Source organism: Mauremys reevesii, linkage group 10 (assembly GCF_016161935.1).
Source record: "Mauremys reevesii isolate NIE-2019 linkage group 10, ASM1616193v1, whole genome shotgun sequence".
In the NCBI taxonomy this organism is placed as follows: domain Eukaryota; kingdom Metazoa; phylum Chordata; order Testudines; family Geoemydidae; genus Mauremys; species Mauremys reevesii.
Window position 1 is genome coordinate 81,669,906 of NC_052632.1, and position 24,693 is coordinate 81,694,598.

General features: G+C 48.1%; 2 protein-coding genes across 14 annotated transcripts in view; one reads left to right on the forward strand and one right to left on the reverse strand.

The window, feature by feature from the left end:
* Positions 1–404: 404 nt before the first annotated feature.
* On the reverse strand, positions 405–15,717 carry NTHL1 (nth like DNA glycosylase 1). Of its 3 annotated transcripts, none has more exons than XM_039492750.1 (6): positions 15,596–15,717; positions 13,490–13,740; positions 8,215–8,385; positions 7,307–7,466; positions 3,420–3,525; positions 405–2,278 (listed from the first exon to the last, which is right to left on the reverse strand). In XM_039492750.1, exons 1-6 carry the CDS (start codon positions 15,612–15,614, stop codon positions 2,155–2,157), a joined length of 831 nt encoding a protein of 276 aa, XP_039348684.1. In that variant the 5' UTR covers positions 15,615–15,717; the 3' UTR covers positions 405–2,154. The 3 variants fall into 3 exon arrangements, with proteins under 3 accessions (XP_039348684.1, XP_039348682.1, XP_039348683.1); XM_039492748.1 differs by lacking the exon at positions 15,596–15,717 and adding an exon at positions 15,424–15,573; XM_039492749.1 differs by lacking the exon at positions 15,596–15,717 and adding an exon at positions 14,097–14,157.
* TSC2 (TSC complex subunit 2) overlaps positions 15,637–24,693 on the forward strand; it is a 41,956-nt gene continuing 32,899 nt past the window's right edge. For 6 of the 11 annotated variants that reach the window (XM_039492736.1, XM_039492741.1, XM_039492740.1 and 3 more), the window contains exons 1-10: positions 16,181–16,320; positions 17,230–17,394; positions 17,989–18,075; positions 19,180–19,290; positions 20,062–20,206; positions 20,914–21,031; positions 22,221–22,269; positions 22,897–23,022; positions 23,322–23,395; positions 23,780–23,906. In XM_039492736.1, coding sequence (XP_039348670.1) covers positions 17,257–17,394; positions 17,989–18,075; positions 19,180–19,290; positions 20,062–20,206; positions 20,914–21,031; positions 22,221–22,269; positions 22,897–23,022; positions 23,322–23,395; positions 23,780–23,906 — 975 coding nt within the window. In that variant the 5' untranslated portion in view covers positions 16,181–16,320; positions 17,230–17,256. The other 5 variants (XM_039492742.1, XM_039492744.1, XM_039492737.1 and 2 more) reach the window with 4 other exon arrangements.

Below are 24,693 nucleotides of genomic sequence, written 5' to 3' on the forward strand. Positions count from 1 at the left end.
GTGATTAGTCTGTTCTTCAGTTCAGTCTTGGTGTTGTACAGAGTGTCAGAAAGGCAGCACAAGTGTGTTAGATTCAATTCCATTCCCTCCCCTGGCTGGTTAGAGGAGTGGGTCAAACAGCCTCTGCAGTTCTGCAATGGGTTAATAGGTGTCGTTGCTTAGAACGGGGACTTGCAACAGAAGAAAATTGTTGGTGCCCTTTTCAGCTTCTTGGAGGTATAAGGGGGCCTGAAAGGTTTGATTTTGGTTTACTACTTTTTTAAATTTAGGAATGTCTAGTATTGGCTTCATTTCATGACTCTGAAATCCATATTTCTCAACCCTTAATTGGAAAAAGCTGGGTATGGTGAATCTTTAGCACAAAGAACTTTTTGCCCAAGTGTTGGAGATAAAGAGGCATAAACTAAACATTTTAAAAGTTTATTTAAAAAAAAAAAATCACTTCTCTCAACCAGCTCTCTTCCTCGGGGTTTCTGAGGTTATGCACCCGCTACTGCTCCAGTTCTAAGTAGGCCTCAGTGTAGATGAGACTTCAGTGTCTGGTGTGGGGGGCGGGGGGGAGCATAACTTTACAGACATCCTTTAAACATTAGAATGAAGCCACACAAAAAAAGCACAAGCCCGATTTCCCTCTCTGTATGTCCCCACCTTTAATACAGAGACCGAAACTCCCAACCTGCAGCGCTTATGCCTGAGACACAGAGCCCAGCCAGGTCAGGACAGAGCACTGCAAGTGTAGGCTTTGTGGGTGACGCTCTGTAATCAAGATTACGCAGCATTATGCAAACAGAAGAAAGCAGCCCTTCCACTCCAGCCCACTGCTGATCTTCCCCCTGTGCTAGGCAAAGCTTGTGCGATGCTAGTGCAAGAACAAGGTGTTGTTGGAATCTTAACCGTTTCAGTAGCAAAGTTTTCCCCAGCTTGGGCCCAACTCCTCAAAGGCACCTAAATCTCTTTGACACTCTGGACTCTAGTGTGCTTCCAAGCAGCTCTGCACTGGAGTCCTCTGTGGAAATTCCTGCAGTATTTAGGGGGATTTTCTGTTTCCTTCCCCCCACCCCCAGCTGTGATAGAGATGGCTGAGGTGTTCTCCTGTTTCCGATCCAATAGGCCCTTGATTCTTTAGGGGTTAAATCTGGACACGTGAAGGATCAGTCAAAACAATATTTATCATCTGATTAAGCCAAAGCACCGCAGCTGCTACTGGAACGGGTGGTTCTGTGACAGATTCCCACCACACCTGAAATTCAAATACCCAACCACTCCAAATTTCATACCCATTTGAAAAACACCTTCGCAATCCGGCACCCTTTGAAAGGCAGACACAGCACCAGGATCAGAAACCGAGCTACTCATCGCAGCACTTACGCATGTACTTAAATCCAGCAGACTTGCTTTAAGTGCAGATCCAAGGAGTTCCCATGGGGGGAGAGTGTTCAGAGAGGGGCAGCGTTGCCAAAGCTGAACTTGAGAGCGGCCCTGCTGGCCAGTCTCCACATCGCTCTCGATGCTTCCCCCGTTCTTGGCTACCAGCGAAGCCCCAACGTCCTGGTCTGGGGGGCTGGGCTCATCTTTGTGAAGCCCAAATTGTATCTTTTTAATGTAATATCCCTCCCCGTGGGGGGCTGCCCCATACTCCCCTCCCTGCCTCCAGCTGGCCCTTGCCATGCTCACCCTCTATGCCTTCCAGCTGTGGCTGAGGCCACCAAGGCTCCCTCCTGCGCTGTAGAGTTGTCAGTAAAACCTTAATTAAAAAACCACCTCTCTTAAGCCAGTCTGTGCCCAACCAGCTAGAGGCAGGGACTCCAGGCAGGGCCAGGCACCGAGCTGGCGGAGGTCTCCTTCCCGCTCCACCAGACACCGCAGTGTGTAGCATTTCCCCGTTCCCACTGTCCCTGTGCAGTGTTTGTGTTAGACACCCACACCGAGGGACTGCGCCTGCAGAGCTGACTCAGCAGGACGGCTGCATTTCAGAGAGAGCTTTTCCTCTTCAGAGATCTGCTGGGTAGCTGCTGCATTCCCATCCCATCTCTCCGCAGCACTAGGTCTCCCCCCGCTCCTTCCCCCCTCCAATGCAGTCTTACTGGGGCTCAGAGTCCAGCGGCTTCACGACCCCGGCGCAGCCCTGTTGCTCTAGGAGGAGCAGCCATTCCCTCAGCATCTCTTCGCAGCCGGGCAGATGTGTCTGTTGAGGCACTCTCTGCAGCGAGGGTTCACAGGCAGGCAGATCTGCTGGCCGAAGCCCACGAGGAGCCAGTTGATCTCACTCCAGAGGTCCCTACAGACCCAGAAGGGAGATGAGTTTTGTCAATGCTGCTGCTGAGCAGGACTGAAAAGCAGCCCAGCACCGCTCAGGTTTTTAATTCTTTTCCCACCGACAGTTCAGCTGTCCTAGCTCCTCATCCTCTTGGAGGCATATTCCAGCCCTAGCGCCCGTCCGCCCCGCAGACTTTCCCAGAGCCCAGTCCTGCCATGCTGGTTCGGGGCCAGGGCTGGAGCAACCCAAGGAACTTTTCTGTTTTCTCCTCTCTCTGGTGTAAACGGGGGAAAGGCACATACGCAGCTAGTCCCACCACTGGACGAAGCAGACAGGCTTCTGCCAGAGCTCACAATAGGGCTGTGCTACCCCCTGGCACCAAATCCCCACTGCACCCGTAGCTGGGCCTTGCAGCATACAAATTCCAGAGGCCACTGCACACAGAGTGGAGTGCTGGTCTGGAGCACTTAGTGGGGTTTCCTTCCTGTTCAGCGCCTGTTCTGAGTCTCTGATACACAGAGAAACTAACTGATCATTTAAGATATAGGCCAGAGTTCATCCCTGGCATACTCCATTGCAGCTGAGGAGATCGGCAGACAGATCACCACTACTAGCTGGTGGAATGGCCTCCCAAGGGAAGTGATGGCCTTGGGTGTGTTAAACCAAACTGGACAGTAGAGAATGCGCTGCAGGGAACACGTCCAGCAGCACAGCCTAGGAGTGACTACAGTCTCTGCCATCTCTGAACTGTCCAAACAGCTGAACTAGTGCTGTTCCCCAGGAAACAAGAAACAACCCGCAGCCAAGGCCTAGGCCTAGGCACTGCAATGCCAGGCTTCCTTCCCTGCTGCGTCCGCGACAAGGAGAGGGACAGGCTCACTGACAATGCCATGGGGCAGGGTAGGAAACAGCTCCGCAGGGTTCTGTGTGCTGGATGCGACAGCCGCTTGTTGCCATAGACCACAGCAATGAATGAAAGATGCTTCAGGCTGGTACTGGGGAAAGGAATGCAGGTGGCAGTGTCCTGTGACGATTGCAAGGAGGGGGAGTACTCGGGAGGGAAGGGGGCGCGCGTGTGTCTGTGTGTGTGTCTGTGTGTGTTTCAGAGCCAAGCAGCAGCTGAAAAACAGCCCAGATTCCCCCGTTGCATGAGACACCTCACCTGGGCAGCCAGTCCTCCAGCGCAACTCTGGTCTCCTCGGGGGTTTTAGTTTCCTTCTTCGCCCATTTCAATCTGTTAGAAATCCTGTGCACATGGGTGTCCACGCCTGGGGAGCAGAGAGGTTGGAATCAGGAGGGAACGCCTGAGTCAAGAGGGAGCAGGGTCTAAGGAGTTAAAGAAGCAGTCAACTCAGGACCCATAGCAGATGCACCAGCCTGTATTGGGAGGTTCTTCCATCTGAGGGCAGATGCCAAGTGGGTTTTTGCTGTCCTAGGGCCCTGGGAGGCAGGGTACCATGGCTGGAGTAAGTCGGGGGGTGTCACAAAGAAGGAACAGCAAGGTCTTGCCAATGGTGAAAGTGTGAAACAGACAATTTCCCCCCACTCCCCCGTCTGCCATTCAGAAGTGCCAAGATCTGGGGCTTGAGTTGGCTTGTAGATATTTCCTTAGTTGTATGTATCCCAGGCACTAATCTGACCCCTTTGCACACAGGCAGGTTGTCACTCCTGAGGTCTTAGCCTTTGAGGATTTGTGGCAACCTCCAAACTCCTTACCCAAGACGGCAAGGAGCGCATGAGCTGGTCTCACTGATGCCATCACGCTCTTGTAGGGTGCTTTTCATCCATAGAGCTCAGCGCGCTTTCCACGGGAAAGGGGGCGTCGTCATGCCCACCTGGTGGCTGTGGAAACCGAGGGGAAGTGGCTTGCCCATGGTCACCCAGCTGAGCAGCAGCAGAGGCGAGCGCGACTCTCAGGCCACTGCCCTATTCACTGGACCATCTGCCTCTCTCAAGGACCCTGGACCGGAGTTCTCAGATAAACACAAAGTCAGACTTTGCCTTTTCCTCTGAATTGTCTGCCAACCTGAGAAACCCCTCACACCGCCCCGCTATTCCATGTCCCTGGTGTCTTGCCCATGTGTTGGGGCTACTTGCTGGCATATTTCAGAGCAATTCTTTTTGGCACTTCCCTAGGAGAACATGGATTAAACCAAGACTTGCTTGGAGTTACGACTAAATATCTTGGGGTGGGGGAGGCAGAGTTATTCATTCTCCCTGTTCTGGTAGCTACCAGGCCAATCTCATGGCAGGCACGGCAGCCTCACCAGGGACACAGCTGATCTTTCAGACAGCGTCCAGACCATGTAGGGCTTTCGTTAGCAGCACTCTGAAGCCGAGGTAGCCAGCGCACGTCCTACACAGTCCTCAAAGGTCAGGATTGTTACAATATTTGTATTTCAATGATTAAGTAGCCAATAATTACGGCGTTAATTAAATAATACACGTGTTTTAAGATGTACTTTGTCCCAGAATTAAGTTATTCTTTAAGTTGGCAGCAAGGAAAAAAGCGCTAGAGTGGGATTTTCAAATACAGGAACCTCAGGGTACAGAACCTAAAGAAGTGCACCGATTTACCAAAGCAGCGAGCTCCCCGATACTCCCACTGATCCCTGGGAGTCCCTGCAGCAACGCTGATCTACTGGGGTTAGCAGCACTCCAGGCTGAGGGTTACCGTAAGAGACGAGCCCTGCCAAGCCACAGAACAGTGTCTAAGCATTACGGCCAGACAGGGTGTCAGGAAAGGATGCGAGCCAGCTCAGAATGGCTCCAAACCAGGCTGAACAGGAAGTCAAAGCCCTTTCCAGCTGCAGCCATGACATCTGCACTGCCAATGGATTAATATGGGAGGGCTAAAAACAGCAGCCGCCAAGCCCCAAAGTCCACGGCCGGGAGTTTGGCCATTTTCGTTCTATCCTGAAGGATGATTATTAGCTTTCGATAAATCGGGCGGAAGAGGCAGGGGTGCGTACACGCGCACATTCCCGTAATCGAAAAGACCGTTCTTCCCTGGGAGCCTGATCCTAGAAGTCCCTTTGACTCTCTGCATTGAGGGTTTGCTAGCATCAAGTGGGGTTCCCTCTCTGCAGGGATCACGATTATTAAGTCATGAGATGTCGCTGATCATCTCAAGAACTTTACGAGAATGCTATAGAGCAGTGGTTCTCAAACTTTTGTACTGGTGACCCCTTTCACACAGCAAGCCTCGGAGGGCAACCCCCTTTATAAATTAAAAACACTTTAAAAAATATTTAACACTATTATAAATGCTGGAGGTGAAGCGTGGGTGGAGGCTGACAGCTCGCGACCCCCCAGGTAATAATCTCGTGACCCCTTGAGGGGTCACGACCCCCAGTTTGAGAACCCCTGCTATAGAGAGGTGGCTCCTCTCTCGACATATGGCCCAAAAGCAGTGGGACGTGGCTTTGAAGGAAGCCATGATTTCCCCAGGACAACGTCACTCTGAGCAGACTGGGGCGGCAGGCTGCACACAAACAGTTTTCTTTGTGGCGGTGTGATCTAGCAGGTCAGGGCGCAGGACTGGGGGCCAGGACTTTTGGGTTCTCTTCCTGCAGTGGCCTCAGCTGACATTAGGCAAGCTGCAAACGCTGCCCCCTACTTTCCCCAGCAAATGCAATAATGCTACACAAAGAGTTTGGAAGGCTCAGGGAATGTTTGAAAAGTGCTTTGAGATTCCCAGATGAAAGGCTCTTAGCATAAAGTAAACTATTGTTAGATCAGCAGTGACAGACTGGTCCTTCTGTTGCTAATTGAACAAAACCCAGGAACTTGCTGTAAACAGGAAGCGTACAGCTTTGCTTCCTAAATCAAAACAGTGCCTACAAGTCCTTGGAAAGCTATCAGAGCTCCCTCTAGACCCTCCTCCCCAACAGCGGATTAACTGTTCAGAAGGAACAAGAGACTCAAAAGCTTGCCAGTCTAGTGCAAGAACCACACTTGGTAAAGCCGAGTTTCAAGACACAGTTGTGGCCAGTGTTGAACTTGGTATTGAATTTTCACTCCAGGCAGGCGTCATTCATCAGGTGGTAGCATTACCAGGTTTCCCATGACTCTCTCTGATTAAGCAGCAAACACACTTTGAATATTAATCTGTCCCCAGAGACCTTGATGCATACCTGGAGCTCTGTCTTAGCCGAACAGAAAAACTAGCATGGCAACGCCACCTGCTGGCCTTGATGAGCTAAATCAAAATCCTGCCTTACCCAGATTCTGTTCCTTTAAAATGAAGGGGCACAATTGCTATCAGAACCTCCCTCCAATCCAACCCAGCCTCTGAGGCCCATCCCCACTATAAATCCAAGAAGGCTTCAAATGATAAGCCCCATCGCCTGAAGACATCGAAACAGGACCTGAATACAGTGCTATCTAGGCCTCCAACTTTTGTAAGTTTCCAGTACCAGAAACGGAGCAAAGAAACAGAGACACGGATCGCCACTTCTTGTCTGACAATTCCACAAGGAACCCTGCGGCTAGGAATTAAACTTAATTCCAATTCAGCCTAAAACAGCCAGTTTCAAACAAAATCCTCCCAGGGACCATCAGCAACTAAGCTCTTTCTAAGCACAGTTGCAAAAATCAGACCTCCTCGGTCCCTTCTCCAGCTGGCCCGAAAGAACCGTTTCCGAAGTGAGATTTGTTTAAACAAAAAATAGGTTGTTGTTTAACAGAGGTATCGTGGAATTACATCTCCGCTGCTTTGCACTCTTCATCAGGGGACCTTAAAGCATGATACAAGTCGCCACACATCCCTAGTTATTATTAATTAAGCAATGCCTTCATTCTTAATCAGCACACCTAGGAGGTAGCAATTAGACCCATTTTGCAAATAAGTAAATCCAGGCAGAATAAGCGACTAGCCCAAGTGACTTCACCAGCCTTAGAATCCTTCTGGTATTGAGATCTATGGATGAAAAGCTCCCTATAAGAGCAAGGTATTATTACGTTACAAGCAATGGATCGGGAAAGATTAAGATTGGGAAGAGTGGGCGGATCATGGTAGAGCAGCGCCCTCCACACTGCAAAACATACCGATCCCAGTCACGTTGTTCCAGGCAATGTCCATGACCAAGTGGGCCATCTTGGGCCCAACTCCCGGCAGGTTCACCAGCTCCTTAACGGTACTGGGGATGTCACTTCCGTATTGCTGCTTCAGGATTGCTGTCGTCTGTTTTATGTACTTCACCTTGTTCTGGGAAATGAAAGCAAACTGCATAGGAGCTAAGTTCCCATCCAAGAAATGGAAAGGAGAAACACGTACCAGACAATAGGACTATTTCCTTCATTTGAGGGAACAGACGTGAGTTTGTAGAGGAAAATACAAAAGATGTCCTTGATTTATTCTACAAAGAAGCTGTAACGTGATCAGCTCTAACCTCTAACCATGCTTGAGATGATGCCAATGAGTGCATTCTTGTCCTGGATACAGATTGCTAAAACTGGGATAAAATACAGCTTCCAAATTACAGCAGATTAGTATAGAGTCCCTCGTAAGCAGGACATGATGCAGATTGCCTGCAGCAAGCGGGAAGAAATGAGAGTCTATGGTGAGCTGAAAAAAAAAAAAGGAAATACACATAAAGGGAGAAAAGAGAGGCATTCTCGCTAGCAGGTGAGTGTAAGAGGTGAGAGTAGCAAAGGAGAGTAAGAGAGGTAGGGAACATGAATGGGACAACAAGGGGCATTGCTTTGAGAGAAGTCAAGAGAAATAAATAGGCAACGAAAGAGGTGGTTCCCAACTGCCATCACAGGTCATTTGGATAATTTTTATGGAAGAAGGGGGTGAAGCTTGCAAAAGCCGATCCAACCACCTCGATCTGACTCATCTCTTTGTGCCTCAGATGTTCCTGAGACAACGCCAGCAGTTTGGGGACCAGGGGCATTATTCGACTTCTGCTTAGACAAACCGCCATCTACGACCACTATGGTTTGGCTCTCACCTTCCAGAATCCCACTGGGTAAATGAGCTGCCCCAAAGTCACATCATCCGTCTGCAGAACATTGTCCACTGTGAGGCCATGCTCCCGCAGGCGCAACATGGCTGCCGAGGTCACCTGATCTTTGGTCTGGCTGGACAGCATCAGTGACAGCAGAACCTGATAGCGCATCACCTAAAGGATGAGATGGGAGATGGAGTGTCAGAGAACCCTGGACTAGACAGGGCTGGGAGCCTGAAAGTTCTGGGTCTGGGGTACAGAGACACACACACACGTGACATGCGCATCAATATGTGCCATATGGGCCTCTCCTCAGCTCTTATCTTATTATTACTTAAATAAAAGAGATTGCAGTCGAGAGGAGTCAGAAATTGTATCTACTTCTGTCTCCCCGGAACCCCTCAAGTTTTCCTCTTAGGTAATCACTGCTTACAGAAAAGCAACGGGGTGATGATATAATTCGCTGGAGTTCATGTCCATGGAATCGGCATCTCTGCAGGCTTGACAGTGAAAGACAGAGCTGGGATTTGCAGAAATGCCTACATGATTGAGGAGCACGTGCCCTTGACTTTCAATGGGATTTGTGCTTCTAAGTCACACCCACCTGACTCCTATTGGATTTCAATGGGATTTGGGTGCCTGATTCCCACAGGCCTCTTTGAAAGTCCCAGCCTAAGGGACTGTCCTCAGGTTAGTGCAGGGCCAGCCAAGGCATGACTCTACGGTGCACCAGCTTGCCACGCAGTAACATCCCACATGGGCACTGCAGTGAAAGTCACCGCACTGTAGCACCACTCACATGGGACGTTATACTGCAGCTAACTAGTGCACTGCAGGGTCACAGGCTGACTTGCCGCACAGTAACTCACCATGTAGACAAGCCCTTAGAAATTAGGATCAAATATGTAATGAGACATTGAATTGCTGGACTACTCTGGACAGAGCATTTCACTGAGATGAATGTTTCTCCAGACTCAGGCCTCAGAACAGTCCAGTGTGCAGCACAGTCACCAGAAATACCCTAGTTGGCTGAATTCTGATCTTACACCAGCGAGTCCGGAGGCACGTCACTGAAATAAGTGAAGTTGCTGTGGTGTAACGGAGCAGGATTTGACCTGGTGTCTTTATTTCCTGCTTTACTGCTGAGTTAGAATTTCCTTCCCTCTGTGACTCTGCACTGCAGACCCCGTCTTCCCAGCTAAGCACCCGGTGCTGGGGGTTAGTGTAGCAACTAAGATGATTGCAGAACATTTAGGCTACAATTCCAGATTCAGGCTCCTCAACCCCCTAAAACCAGCCCTTGAAAGTTCTAGCCAGCAACCGGAAAAGCCCAGGGTTATTGTGCTAGGGGTTATTACAATGCCTAGCTTTATCTTGGAAGGAATAAGTCTATTCCCTTAGGGAAAAGAGTTATTTCCCAGTGATGACTTGTGGTTCTCTTTAACCCTAGAGTATCACTTTGTGCTGGTTGATGTGTCTTTACGGCGTCACACGCTGTCGCAGACTAAAGCAGAAGCTAACCATTTTCACTAGGGATTTCAGACTAGGACACGACCCCCGTCCGGGGCCAGAGATTACAAGAGCAATATGTCAAATAAATCTACCCACTTGCATCTTCAATAGCCTCCCTTTGGAGCCCTGTGGTCTGCTCAAGTATATGTTGCTCGAGCTGTTCTGCAGAGATCACCAGAGTCAGCCTGCCCTTTATCTAAATGTTCTCGCACAAACAATGCCATTTGATAGAGTCTCCCTGCAGCCTCCCATCACGGTTTGTTTTTTGTACCGATGCAAACGTGTGCAGATGTTCCCTTTGGAGGCCGGCGTCATTCTGGGCCTCTGATTCCGTGCCAGCGACTTGGGGAAGCACAGCACCATTCCCAGCACGCCTGCATTTTTAAACAAGTGTTTTCTTAATGGTGAACTAAGGGGGAGAAATACTAGATCTGTGTCCTTTTTTACTTCTTTATAGCGCATAAAAGCAGCCTAGAAAGTTTCCTTTTGCCCCCCTCCCTACCCCCCACCAAAATTCTGCTTTGTTCTTTGTGTTAAAGATTTAAGTCTTGTCTGCTCTTTAGATCCTGCAAAACTGTGGCTGATGGGAGAATTGGCAGGATTACATCATCAGATAAGCCATCTAAGAAAAAAGCACAACTGAGAAGGGATTTGCACACAGACTGTTTAAAACTCTGTTACTATCTAACTCAAATATCTAGACATGGAATCAAAAGTTCCTTTGGTAGAGGGCCAACCAACACCTGTGCCTCTGCAGTTACAGGCCGAGAGCTCTCCCAAACCACATGCCTAGACTCAGTCAAGCACAAAGGGCACGGCCAGTCTATTATTGTAAGATCTTGAGCGCTCTAGGTCCAAACTCACACGTCTTTAGTTAAACCAGTACAAGACTCCTTTGTGGCTGTGTGTAACTGGGTGGTCTGTCCCTTTAGGGGTAATGGGGCCAGCCAGCCAGCCAGCCCTGTTCTGAGGCAGAGCCCCTTTAAGAAAAAGGGTTTGGGCCTGGTAAAAGGGATAATCAGACCCAGCTGGAAAGGGGGCCCCCGGGTGCTTCCTATAAAGGCTGAAAGAGCTCAGCCCAGGAGAAACTGCAGAAAGCAGGTTGGCTCCAGCGACAAGCCCTGCAGCAGGAGGAAGAGACCCAAGGAGAAAGGCCTCTGGGCCCCTGCAGCCAGTTTTGCGCAGGGGAACAGCTTGGTTTTGTGTTACTCTGCAAATTTAGTATTGGCATAATAAACTGTGCCCTGAAGGAAGGGCCTGGACAGAATCTGGGTGAGGCATTTAATCCTTCCTGGGCTGAGGGGAGAGGGCAACTGCCTATAACCCACTTAGGCCTTTTCTACTGGAGACAGTGGCACCAGTTTAACTTGAAATCAGTTTTTAAACATATTTAAATTGCTGCAAACTCCTGGGTGGATGCTCTTAATTTAGTTGGAGGGGCTTATTCCAGTTTCTTAAAGCTGCCCCTTATGAACTTCAGCTAACCTAGAATAAGAGCATCCAACCAGCCTTTGCACTGGTCTAACCGAAGTCACTTTAGAACTTGCATTAAACTAGGGCATCAGTGTGTGCAGACCTGCAGGCTGCCGTCAACCAACAGAGAAGAGGAAAAGGGGACACACAACTTCCTTCCCTCCCTGTCCTCGCAAGTCACCTTTACACGAGATGCCTCATTGTAGTTCCCTGCTAGAAACGGGTGTAACAATCAGCAATTATGCTGAGAGAATCCCATTAGTAAAGCTCACATTGATTTATTTTGGGAAGAGGTGGGTTTCCCGGCTCCTCTTAATGCTTGTTCCCTTCACTGGAGGCTGTTGAGACCAATCAACTAGATATGACTTATCCATGACTCCCAAAGGGATTTCTGGAGCTGCCTTTATGAGCCACCAGCCTACAACAATTGGCAGAGACCACCAGAATATTTTTCCATGTCTTCCACTCAAAACCAAACATCACCTTGCTCCCTGGCTCACAAACCTTAATCTTCCCATCAGCAAGTGTCTCCATTTAAGATTAAATTAAAAAAAAAAAAATTGTCACTAATAAAAACCACGTATGTGGCATATGTCACTCTTCATTAAGAACATAAGAGCTGCCATGTTGAATCGAACCATGATCCATTTTGCCCAGTATCCTGTCTCTGAGAGTGGCCTGTACCAGAAGTTCAAGGGGAGTGCACCGAACAGGGCAGTTATGCAGCGATCCACTCGTCTTTCACTCCCAGCTTCTGGCAGTCAGAGGTTTATAGTTGTCTCAAGTGTGGGGTTAAGTCCCTGCCCATCTTGGCCAATATCTATGGATTGACCTATCCTCCATGAAGTTATCCAGTTCTTTTTTGACCCCAGTTACCCCTGACTGTCACGCTCCCAGTGTTTGTGGGCTGCAGACTAGAAGTTACTTGCACCAGGGACCAGTTTCTAGCCATCTAAAGCATCTAGCATGTTCGTGGTGGCACCTCGGTCTCCTATTCTCTGCCTTTGGCACACAACAGTTCAGTCTCCTGAGGACTGACATGCTTCAGTCTAACCCAAATTAAGGGGTCAGTATGGGGTAACTGGGTGAAATTAATTAGCAGGGATATGCAGGAGGTCAGGTGAGATGATCTAATGGTCCGTTCTGGCCTTAAACTCCACAAAATCTGGTTCAAGTTTTGAGTGAAAAATGAACCTCCAGATCAGGACTGTTTTGCACAGCTCTGCTGGCCACTCCACTTCTCTCCCTATGTCGGAGCTGCTGCCTGAGTGGAGACCAGCTGGGGAAATTCACACTGTTGTTCCATAGCACGTCTCCAGAGCCAGGCTCCTTCACCACACATTTCACTTGAGGGGAAGGCAGCATCCACACAGCTGCTGAAACTCTTTTCTTTGGTGTGTCTTTTCCCCCTCTAGGGTTCCTAACACTTAACATATTATTAGAGAATGAACAAGGACAGATGCTCGTAGAGGCAGAATGAACAAGAAGTGAGGACAAGCCTCCCTCCCCCAGTTCTCATCTTCTGACTTGCTAAATACTTAGCTCTGTGTGGTGGGGCTGCCTACATTGGCCTTTGTTGGATGTGTCTTCAAGCACATGGTTGTAGGATGCAATTATCTCACTGTGTGTCTACATGTTCTCCTACCACGCAGCAGTAGGGGATACAAGGTTTGTTTGTGTGCAGGGCTATGAGGAGCAAAATGAACAGCATGGATCCCCAGCTGAACTCTGTGTCGCTGGCCCCCCACTGAAACAGCGCCCACCCCTTAGCTTACAGTAACCTGCCACTAGCTCTCACTGGGCCTCCAGACCAAAGGATTAAGCCTCCGTAGCACAGTCAGAGCACAGCAACCCTTCATCATACTGGTTTCCACCAGGGAGAGTCTCTTCTCGCTCACGGTCAAAACAGAGGCATCAAGATCAGGGCTGATGAAAGGGATGGTCAAGTTCAGGTAATGGGATGACAGAGCACCCCATGGAACAGCCCTTCTTCATCTCAGTTCTTCATCTTTGATGCCCAGTAAAGAGCCGCCAAGGAGAACATATCATTCATCCGGCAAGATAAACCACTCTCTGAGTGACCAGCAGAATTTACACCATTTCTCACGGCCTATAGCTCTCACACCTTTCAAACACACATTCCTGGGCAAATCGTGGAACTGCTGTAAAACTAGGGTAGGGTACCTGCCCTCCAGCATGAAGAAGTTTGAGCTCTACAGCTGGAGAAAGTTGCACAGTATCATCTGTTGCTCAGCTAACGCTCTCAGATTGAATGGTAAGCTGCCTGCTTTACCTCTGGAGGTGCGCTGCTGTCAAAACACTTCTCAGCCCCCATCTGATCCACAGGAGCATCCTTATTCCGCCTCATTTCCCGGATATTCTCCAGCTGCTGCCTCCAGTTCCCTGGCTCCCATTTCAGCTTCTTGGAGTCAGTCTCCTCCTTCTCAGCAATGCCTCCTTCCAAAGAGTCATACAGAACATTGACTTTCTTCCCCTTCCTGCTGCTCTTTGATGGGACGGGTGCTGTGCTATGGGCCCGACTTCCTGAAAGAGGTGAAAAAGGGACTTTCAGACCACAGCCTTTGGAATAGTCAGGGCCAAGGTCCTCCCTACACCAATACAGCGGAGCCATGCAGCCTAAAGTCAGGCTAAGGTTCCATCACTCCCCTGCTTGTCCCCCAAGCCCTCCCATCAGGAACACAACCAGGTTCACCACATACACATAAGGCAAGTTTTCCAGTGTATAAGAACTTATTGGAAAACGGCCCCTTTCACATGTAACAGTGCACACACACAGCAGAACAGCATGACATGCAATCACATGTCTCTCGCCTCTGCACAGGGCTGGACCACATGCAAAGGGCTGCCTTCTGAGCCACTGCAGCACTTATCTCAGGTACCTGCCAGTGCAGGGCTACGCTGGAGCAGGCTTGTCTCCTGGGTCATGCCAGGGGCAGAGGCAGTTTAATGTCCCCTACTGTGGGGTCTACAACTAGGGTGACCAGATGTCCCGATTTTATAGGGACAGTCCCGATTTTTGGGTTTTTTTCTTATATAGGCTCCTATTACTCCCCCAACCCCATCCCGATTTTTCACACTTGCTGTCTGGTCACCCTATCTATGCCAGCCCTCCTGGCTGGGGATGGGCTTGGTGAACTGATGCGGCGGTAGCCAATATGATGCAGGAGCTCAGAGTTAGATTAGCTGGGCCAACACTCCCACAACAGCGACTGCACAGGGCCCGGGGGTAGGTGGGTGCAGGCAGCAGCTCCAGGAGGGGAGACCCTCCCCCAAAATTCACATCCCCTCACAGCCAGTTACCCCTCATGTCGGATCTTCTTCCAAACCCACATTCCTTCCCCCTCCGTGCACCCCACATCCATCTCCCAGCCCTTTCCCCACCTCTCCCAGCCCCTCCCCCTCCATGCACCCCACATCCATCTCCCCGCCCCTCCCCCTTCCCTCCCAGCTCTCCCAGCCCTCCCCTCCATGCACCCCACATCCATCTCCCAGCCCCTTCCCCACCTCTCCCCCCCCCTCCCCATGCATCCCACTTTTCCCTCCCAGCCCCTCCCCCTCCATGCACCCCACATCCATCTCCCAGCCCCTCCCCCTTCCCTCCCAGCCCCTCCCCCACCATGCACCCCACTTCCCTCTCCCATCCCTCCATGCACCCCACTTCCCTCTCCCAGCCCCTCCCCTCCATGCACCCCACTTCCATCTCTCAGCCCTGCCTCTCCCCTCCATGCACCCCACATCCATCTCCCAGCCCCTCCCCTCCATCCTCTCCCAGCCCTCCCCTCCATGCACCCCACTTCCATCTCCTCCTCCATGCACCCCACATCCATCTCCCAGCCCTCCCCATCTCTCCCAGCCCCTCCCCGTCCATGCACCCCACTTCAATCTCCCATCCCTCCATGCACCCACTTCCCTCTCCCAGCCCCTCCCCCTCCACGCATCCCACTTCAATCTCCCACCCCTCCATGCACCCCACTTTCATCTCCCACCCCTCTATGCACCCCACATCCATCTCCCAGCCCCTCCCCCGCCATGCACCCCATTTCCATCTCCCACCCCTCTATGCACCCCACATCCATCTCCCAGCCCCTCCCCCATCTCTCCCAGCCCCTCCCCCTCCATGCACCCCACTGCACTCTCCCTCAGCCCCAGTTCGTGCTGGGGGAGCCCCGCAAAGGAGGGGGAATCTGGGTTCTGACCCCCTCGTACTTATTGCTGCTGCTGCTGCTGCTGCTGCTGCCGCCGCGGCCCTGCCTAGCTGCCTGGTCACCATCCTCCCGCCGCTGCCCCCAGACCGCGGGGGATGCGGGGCTGCCGCGCACATGGCTCCCCTGGACTACAAGCCCCAGCATGCCGCGCGGCAGTCACGTGCCCGCCTTACCCGGAAGGGGCGGGTCCATCCGGCCGGAGTGGGCGGGGAGCTGTGTGCGGGGTGAGGGGGCTGGGCCTGCTGGCTGGAGGGGTGAGTGTCCCCGGGGCCCGGCTGCGGGTATGGCCCGGGGAGCGGGGCGGGCGGTATGGGGGTGTGGCTGGGGGAGGGTCTCCCCTATGGGGGTTGGGGGGTTATGTGGGGTCACCCCCCAGATGGGCTGGGGGGCTTGGTGCACGGGGGGTTATAAAGAGGGTGTCCCCTGGGGGGGGGGTTGTTATGGGAGCACCCCCCCCCCCCCGTGAGCAGCTGGGGGGTGGGTACCTGGGGGTCACACAGGGCCACCCGTGGAGGCGGTGAGCTTTTTCTGGGGGAAATTGTCCAAGGATCCCCTGCAAGTAGCTGGGATATTAGGGACTGGAGGGGGTTAGGCAGTGGTCTTCCCATGAGAGCTGGGCTATGTGGGTACTAGGGAGTGGACGTGTAGGGGACCATTCTGGTGGAGATAGGATGGGGGATTATGTGGGAGAGGGGTTAAGGAAGGGGCCTGTCCCTCTAGGGAGCTGGGATATGTGCAGTGGGGGGGAGAGTGGGAACTCTACAGGGAACCCCACCTAGATATGTGAGATATTGGGGCTGTGAGGGACTTATAAAGGGATCCTGCACAAAATACATATGGTGGATGTTGGGGATTAACTTGTTCCCAGTACTGAGGGGACAGCAGGCCCATTGTGGAGGTGGGACCCTCTTTCTCACAAAAAGGAGGCATATGTGATGAAGAGTATATTTATTTAGCACTTGCAGTATTCCTGTAGCAGCCACTAAAGCTGTATCTGGTCTAATGGGAGCCTGTTTTGTGGGAGAAATGGCATCTGAAGGCCTTGGCTGTTTTTGGTTGAGATTGACCCATCTTTTTTTTTTTTTTTTTTTTTTTTTTTTAAATAATTGGAGACATACCTATCTCCTAGAACTGGAAGGGACCTTGAAAGGTCATCGAGTCCAGCCCCCTGGCTTCACTAGCAGGACCAGTTTTTGCCCCAGATCCCTAAGTGGCCCCCTCAAGGATTGAACTCACAACCCTGGGTTTAGCAGGCCAATGCTCAAACTGAGCTATCCTCACCCTCCTTGTTTCCCTCTAACACCCCCTGTAGTTAGTGTGATGTAATATTTAATTAGTTTAACACTTTTGTGATAACTCCTCCTTTTTTCATTTATAGCCACTTTCAAAATTTGCTCTGAGATGAAATTTATACAAGATTTTTAGCCTGGGAGCAAAACACCTTATGAGTTCCTATAAAATAAAACAATTCAGCAGTTTTAAAATTGACATGTCAGGCATTTGGTGCTGCTTTATTGCACATACAGCCCTCTGGCAAAGTGCTGCCCCAGACAAGGAAGTCCCTAGCTGGCTCCATGTTCCAGCAATGGTTACAGTGGCACAAACGTCTCACATACCTGGCAGCATTGCACCTGCCAGTGTCTCTCTTCCCTGATCTGAAGGGAGTTCACTCCTTGGCCTGTTTGCAAAGACTTGCGACAGTAGAGCTGTGTGTAAATATCCCATTGAAAAGTGAGATGATTCCAGCGTTTGCTGGTTCATAGGTTCAGTCTACTGTTCTCTATATAGAACTGTTTTATGCATGCAGGGGCCTCTTGGTGCTTTCTTGTCAACCATGGCGAAGCAGCAAAACAAGGATCCTGGGTTAAAGGAGAAGTTTAAGAGCCTCTTAGGTCTGGGACCATCCCGGCCTAGTTCCAAATCATCAGAGGGCAAGCAAACAGAGTTTATCATCACTGCGGAAATACTCAAGGTAAATTGTCATAAGGTTTGAGGACTGAGTTTAGAGTATGAGCTGAGATTAATGGGCACAAAAATGGAGGGGGGGGGGCGTGATTTGGTGGTTAAAGCTGGAGACAGGGAAACGGGACTCCTGAGTCCTATTTCCAGCTTTGCCACTGACTTCTTTTGTGACCTAGGGCAATTCACTTATCCTACCTGTCGCTCAGGTCAATCATAGATAAAATGGGGGTAAGGTTATGTACCTCATAGAATTGCCAAGTCTTAATTAGTTAACATGACTGGGTAGTTTGAGATGCCTGGCTGAAAGGTGCTTTGTCATGTAAAGTGCAATTATATTAGGCTAAATTAGAGCACACTTTCCATTTCCCCCTCATTCTGTCATCATTCTACATGAGCTTTAACCTGCTGATGTTGGTTACAGCTTCATTTGAGTGCATCTCTGGGGGGGGGCGACTAATGGTTAGGCTCTAAAATATTTTTTAGACAATGTGGAGCAAATTTTATAATGATCCAATTGGTCATTTTGAGAGATATGGAGAGGGATGTTTCTCATGAAGAAAGGCAGAGCCTGGATTATCTTAATTATTTCCATTCTTCTTTTCAGGAATTGAGCGTAGAGTGTGGATTAAATAACCGGATACGAGCGATTGGTCAAATCTGTGAAGTAGCAAAAACCAAAAAATTTGAAGAGGTATGTTTGCTGTCAGGTGTAGGGTAAATGTTAGGAGGACTGAGGTAAGATGTAAGCAACAGCCTTTGACTTCTCTTGTCACAAGACGCTTCGGTAATTTGGCCTACCTTAACATTGTTATAATTGTTGTAATCCAGAAAGTTATATCTTGCATTGTTGTTGTGCTGCACAAACCTATAAGAAATTAATGATCCCTGCTGCAAAGACCACTGGAACAATTTAATAGGGGCAGTGGAGGATTCTCCATCACTGGCAATTATTAAATCAAAATTCAGTCTTATTCTAAAAGACAGGCTGTAGTTCAACGCCAAATTATTTCAAATAACATCTATGGCCTGTATTATGAAGGAGGTTAGATGAGTTGATTACAATGGTCCCTTTTGGCCTTAGAATCTATGAATTTGTATTAGTCTGATTTAACAGTGGAAACATAAACTGTATGACAAAGAGCTCACCCTCCAAAGCAAAGCTGAGAGAGCAGCACTGAAAGGCTTTCCAGGACAAGTAGTTGAAGAGGTGCTTAAAAGAAGACACCAAAGTTATTACACCTGTTGTAGGGTGGTGGGACTCTGCTCTTGACCTGACCTTATTAGTAGCTGTTACAGTCCTGCAGGGAAGTGTCCACTAGTTCCCTCTGACCTAGAGTTGCTCTACGAACAAACAGGCACTGAAATAACTTTAAATCCCCTTTAATTCACGCTCTTAATTATTTCTGTGCAAGTCTCTGCATTAGATGCTCATTATATCAGATTGTCATGTTGGTTAAACTCAAAGCAAAAGCATCCACACAGAGACTTGCATGGAAATAGCTAATGGTATGAATGAAGCCAGTCTAGTCATTTTGTTTATGTGTAGGCCAACTTTTGCTGGGCAGATGTGGCTCACAAATTCCACTCTGGCTATAAGAGAGGTGGGTGGAAGTAGCACTCAGGGAGGAGGGCATTAGGAAGCTAGGAGTCATGAATCTTGTTAACTTTTCTCAGTGTAACTTGTCCCAATTCAAGAAGTGACTGCATCGTAGGGGGAAGACCCTAGAAGAAGCTTAACTCTGCTAACGATAGCTATCTAATAAATTGTGCTGTTGCTTTCTGTGTCCACTTACAGCATGCGGTGGAAGCAATATGGAAAGTGGTAGCTGATATGCTGCAGCCAGAGCTACCAGCAGAAGCCAGGCATGCTGTGCTTCACCTGCTGAAGGCCATCATTCAAGGACAGGTAAAGCCTCCCCCTTCCAAATAGGGCTTGCATGGAGGAAGATGAATAGCACTGGCTGGCTGCCTCCTGCCATTTAAATTCTTCTCGTTCTTTATTTTAGTCCAGCGCAGTGAACAGGAAAAGCCTAGCGTTCGGTTTGATTAATTCTCTTGACTTTCAGTTTAACCTTTTTTTTCTTTTAATTTGGGAGGAATTTTGTACTCCTGAAAAGGGGGAGTGATTGCAGTGGCTGAATTCAAGCACAATGCAGCAGGCACTGTATAATCTAGACAGCTGTGTCAAGCACCTTAATCCTGACCTGCAGCATCCATGCTATGGCAGGTATGCCAAGCATCGAGGCAAATTTTGTACATGAGCCTTTTTCTTCAGTCTGATCAAGTCAAGCTCATTATGAATCTTCAAGCTACTACAGCATCCCACTGAGCAGTGCTGTCTGTAGTATTTCCTTTTCAAGTCCTGGAATTAGTGGTCTGGCTGTTGCTACATGGCCCACTTTCCGCATCTCTGGGGTTCTGGGCCTGGTGAATGTTGGAAAAGCTGTCTGGGGTCAGTGGTGACAGCTTGATAAATGTCTGTAAGAGGCCAAGGGGAACTGACTGCCTTCCCAACAGACCATGGCAAGATTTTCAGTAGACACTAACACAGCCCAAGGGGGGAAAAGTTCGCTTTTAAAGTGTGAAGAACATTCTTATAGTTTCCTATTCATGGTCTGTAATAAGTCTCGTTTTCAGTTGCTATTGTGTCTCTCACTATAATTCTTTCTCCTTTCAGGGTGAGAGACTAGGAATCCTCAGAGCACATTTCTTTAAGGTTATCAAGGATTATCCTTCTAACGAAGATCTTCATGAACGGCTTGCAGTGTTCAAGGCTCTCACGGATAATGGAAGATCCATAACTCACCTGGAGGAAGAATTGGGTAGGTGTTGCATACAAATGCTGAGGGTTGCTGCTGTTTTCAGATTCTGACATAGGATTGTCCAAAAGCTGCAATGCCATTGTTTTAAAATCATGCTGAAAAAAGCTTCATTATGCTGGTTTTACCTTTTTAAAATAAAATTCCATGGCTTCTCTGTAGGGAATAAAAATTATGTACTATTCTACATTATTGTGTAAAGTCTTAGGGTACAAATTCTTCCATGCCGATGTGATAAACAATTTTATAGTAGTGACGAACCTGTGGATGTTCTGCATCTGTGAGTTTGGGGAGCTCTCTTAATTTTAAACTGTTGCCTGTTTATTTTTGGAGGGTTTTCTGTTGTTGCTGTCTTGTGGCAAACTTAATACAACCCATCTGACATTGTTTTACATCTGCAATGTGTTTCGTTCCAGGCAAACTTAGCGAATTCATAAAAATGTGAATTCAATGCATGTGGCAGTTTATAGCAAGATAAGGGATATGAGAGCAAGTCAGTTGTAAGCAACAGCTAAGAAGAGTGTGATAGATCAAATAGCAGCTTGGTCAATCGACCCGCACTCTTTATTATTGCCTTCTAGGGAGCAGTTTATGTAGCTCAAAATACATCAAAAGATAGATCCTTTTTTCAGCAAGTAGGGCCAGAAGGGAATTTGCAGCACTTTTGGATTGAAACAATGTTGTAACACCACCATTTCCTTCCCCTTTAGCTGAGTTTGTCCTGCAGTGGATGGATGTCGGGTTGTCTTCAGAATTCCTTCTAGTTCTAGTGAACCTGGTCAAGTTCAACAGCTGTTACCTGGAAGATTATGTTGCTGAGATGGTCCAGTAAGGTTAAACTATTAACACTTATTGTTTCTAAATTGCTGGGCAGTGTTTGTGGATAAATTCAGTGGTCTAAATTTTCAACAGACCTCCAAGTGTATCTATTTGCACGTGCAAATCTCTGTATTGTATACACAGACTGACCAGTTGGGTGACACATGACCCAGCTAGCCTCTGCAAGTGTGCATTGTTGGGGGAAAGGGGTGGAAAGGGTATCTGTTGAAATAGTATTAGTGTGGCTGTGGTCAGAAAAGTGATTAAAAATGGCCCCAAGGTGCTTTGATTTCAGAACGTACATGGTTGTCAGAGCTGACTTCTGGCAAATGTATTCTTCTGCTATTCAGAGCTGTTTTGGTTTTAAAGAGCTATGGGAGAATGATCCTGTTTCTGGATTACGTGCCTGTCAGCAGAAGAGTTCAATAGATTCCAGTTGCAGGGCCAAATTCTGCCCAGAATTATACCTGCACTGAAGATGGCGGGATGCGTGCGTGTATGTGAAGGTAGAACTTGGCTGGCTTAGTCGTCATAGCTCAGTGATGCTTAAACCTGAAAGAACCCATCTTGCTTTCTTAAACCCAGAACTGAAGGTGCATGGGTGACAGTTTAGAAACCTATTTGTGTAAATCAACCAAACTGATATGAAACCAATGAAAAACAAATGTGGAGTCTCTCAATATCATGTTTGCTCACTTTTCAGAGTAGAACTCTCCTTCGCAGGCCAGTTTGTCAAGAGCTCAGCTCCCAGACACTCCCAAAATCTGATTCTACTTGTTGGTACTGAGCCCTTTTGAAGATCTATCCATGAGCCCTTAGACAGTGTAATGCAATACACCAACACTTATAATATTCTTATCTGTGAACCTGGGTTAAATTATATAGTGCTCAATCCCCAGTTTGTATAGGAGATGAACTTGACCCTATTCTCGTCACTAGATTTACATACTTGGTACCCGGTACCCAACCGTATTTAATGAATAGTAATAGTAGTGAGATGTAGCTTAAGTGCAGCTGCAAACTATTCAGAAAAGGGCTGGTGACACTAAGCATATCCCCAGAAGTATTATCAACTGAGCCACAGTCAGGAAAGCAAACTTCTACACTAATCTAATTGTGTTAATTTTGGATAATTTTTTTTGGTCATTGGTTAAATTTGATTAAAATAAACATATTTAACTACGTTTTCCTCCAACAGTATGATCTGCCTATTGTGCATTCAGACATCATCATCGGTTGACATAGAGGTCAGTAATTGGAGCCTCTTCTAATATCGATTACATTGTGCAGAACTGTATCCGTTACAGATCAGGCCACTTTAGAGTAGCTAGGCCAAAACTCTCTAGGGCTCCCAAGGATTTTCTTCCTTCAGGGAAAGCTGCTGTAGCAAAGTGTGGAGCTTACTATATTGTTGGCTGTTGGGTGGAGAGAGGCATTATGACTTACGTGTCTGAGCATAGAGGTGGGAACCAGGATATCGTGAGTCGCAATCCCAACTGGACGAGTCACTTATCCCTCTCTTACTCAAGTTTTACCACCTGTAAAATGAGGACAGTACAACATTGTGAGGATTAACTAACTCTGGAAAGCACTTTGGGGTCATGTAAAGCACTGTACAGCTACTAAGTTACTAATTTAGTCATAAAACCGTGGGACAAAGGAACCAGGTTGATCTTGCTAAGGGATTCCCTTCACTGCTTTAGCCATCCTTGTCATGGTTTGGTTTACATCCTGAACTGATGAACACCTGGTGTATCCCTATTGATTTCTGAGGAGTTTTCTAGCCATAAGTGAGGACACAGTTTAACCTGCTGTATTTCAATGCGAGGTCAAGGGAGAAGTGAGTAACCATTGTGCTTTTCACCCCCACAAAGGTCTCCCTGCAGGTCCTAGATGCTGTGGTTTGCTACAACTGCCTGCCCTCGGAGAGCCTCCCAGTATTTATCATCACCTTGTGCCGCACCATCAACGTTAAGGAGCTTTGTGAGCCATGCTGGAAGGTCAGAATCCTTTCGTTGCCCTTGACATGAGTTCCTGCCCATGCACAGTTTTGTCTCATTAAAGCAATATTGTTCTGAATATTAGTATGTTAAAAATCTAGACTCCAGTTACATTTATTATGATTATAATAGTTCTTTGAGAGGAGATCAGAGCATATACCACACTTCTCTAGTTTATTAAATGCCACGCTATCCATTATTAAATTGCAAATGTAACCTCTCTTGACTGACGGGACCCTGAAGCTGTATAATGACCTACTAAAACCTTCTCTGAAAATCCTCTCATACTTGCTTTTTAGCTTATGCGCAATCTCTTGGGAACCCATTTGGGGCACAGTGCTATATACAACATGTGCCGCATCATGGAAGACAGGTATGGAATAGCATGCTATTAAATAGTTTAAAAAAAAAAAAAAAGCTTAGTATTGCTTTGACTGAAATAAAAGATGTACTGATTCTAATGGGAGCAGGAGCAGACCCAAAATTTCACGTGTGATGTAGTGGTTAGAAATTATGACTGCTCTGTGATTTTGGACAAGTTAATTAACCTTTCTGTACCTATGTTTCCCCATTAGTAAAATGAGAACAGTGCCTAAACGGTTAGTCTTCATGGTTTTAAAGTCCTTTAAGATGCTCTGATTTAGAAGTACTGAGTGTTGTTCATTTCCCTTTGCATGAGTCTTGTACTCTAAAACGAAACCTGCTGCTATAGTGTGATCTAAAACAATCTTGGCTTACCTTCTGCGCCTTATCTTAGAGCCTACATGATGGATGCAGCATTACTGAGAGGAGCAGTGTTCTTTGTCGGAATGGCTCTGTGGGGTGCACACAGACTGTATTCTCTCAAGAACTCACCTACATCAGTGCTGCCCTCATTTCTCAAGGTACAGTGATACTTGGGAGGAACTTTTATCTTGTGATAGTGCCTAGGAGCCTCAGTCGTGGACCAGCACCACGCTGTGTTAGGTGCTGTGCAAACTCAGAACAACAAGACAGTTTCTGCCCCAAAGAACTTCCAATCTAATTATAAGACAAAAGCCAACAGCTGGATAGAGAGAGATGGGGGAACACATGAAACAGGGAGACAATAGCTATTTCAAGCTTAAACTGATGCTTTGTTTGGGAATGTTTTACTGATCCACATAGCAATTCTTGAATTTTTCATAGTTCTTTAGAGTTTAAGGTCAGAAGGGACCATTAAAACATCAAGCCTGACTTGATTTAACACAGGCCATTAATTTCACCCAGTTACCCCATAATGCGGTTAGTACTTAAAGCATTTCAGTCCTCAGCAGAGTGAACTGTTTGCACAGGCAGAGGACTGGAGACACTGAGGTACCACAAACAACATTCTAGATGGTTTAGATAGCAAAAAAAAATCCTATGCCTGCTGCAAGCAGATTACAGTCTACAGCATACAAATGTAGGGAGAGGGGACAAAGTCAGCATGAATGATAAGTGAAGTGTGGCACTTTTTTTTTTTTTTTTTTAAATTAGTGCCAGGATTTTTTAAATGGAGAGACACCCTGAGGGGAGGATTAAGATTTATGAGCTTGTTGGCCGAAGTGCCTGTTAATGGAAACTGCAGCTATTTGAGAGAAGGCTGACGTGTTTGACTGGCTGGGTGTTAGTGCTGGAAGCTGTACTGTGATCACTTCTCCTCTACCAGGG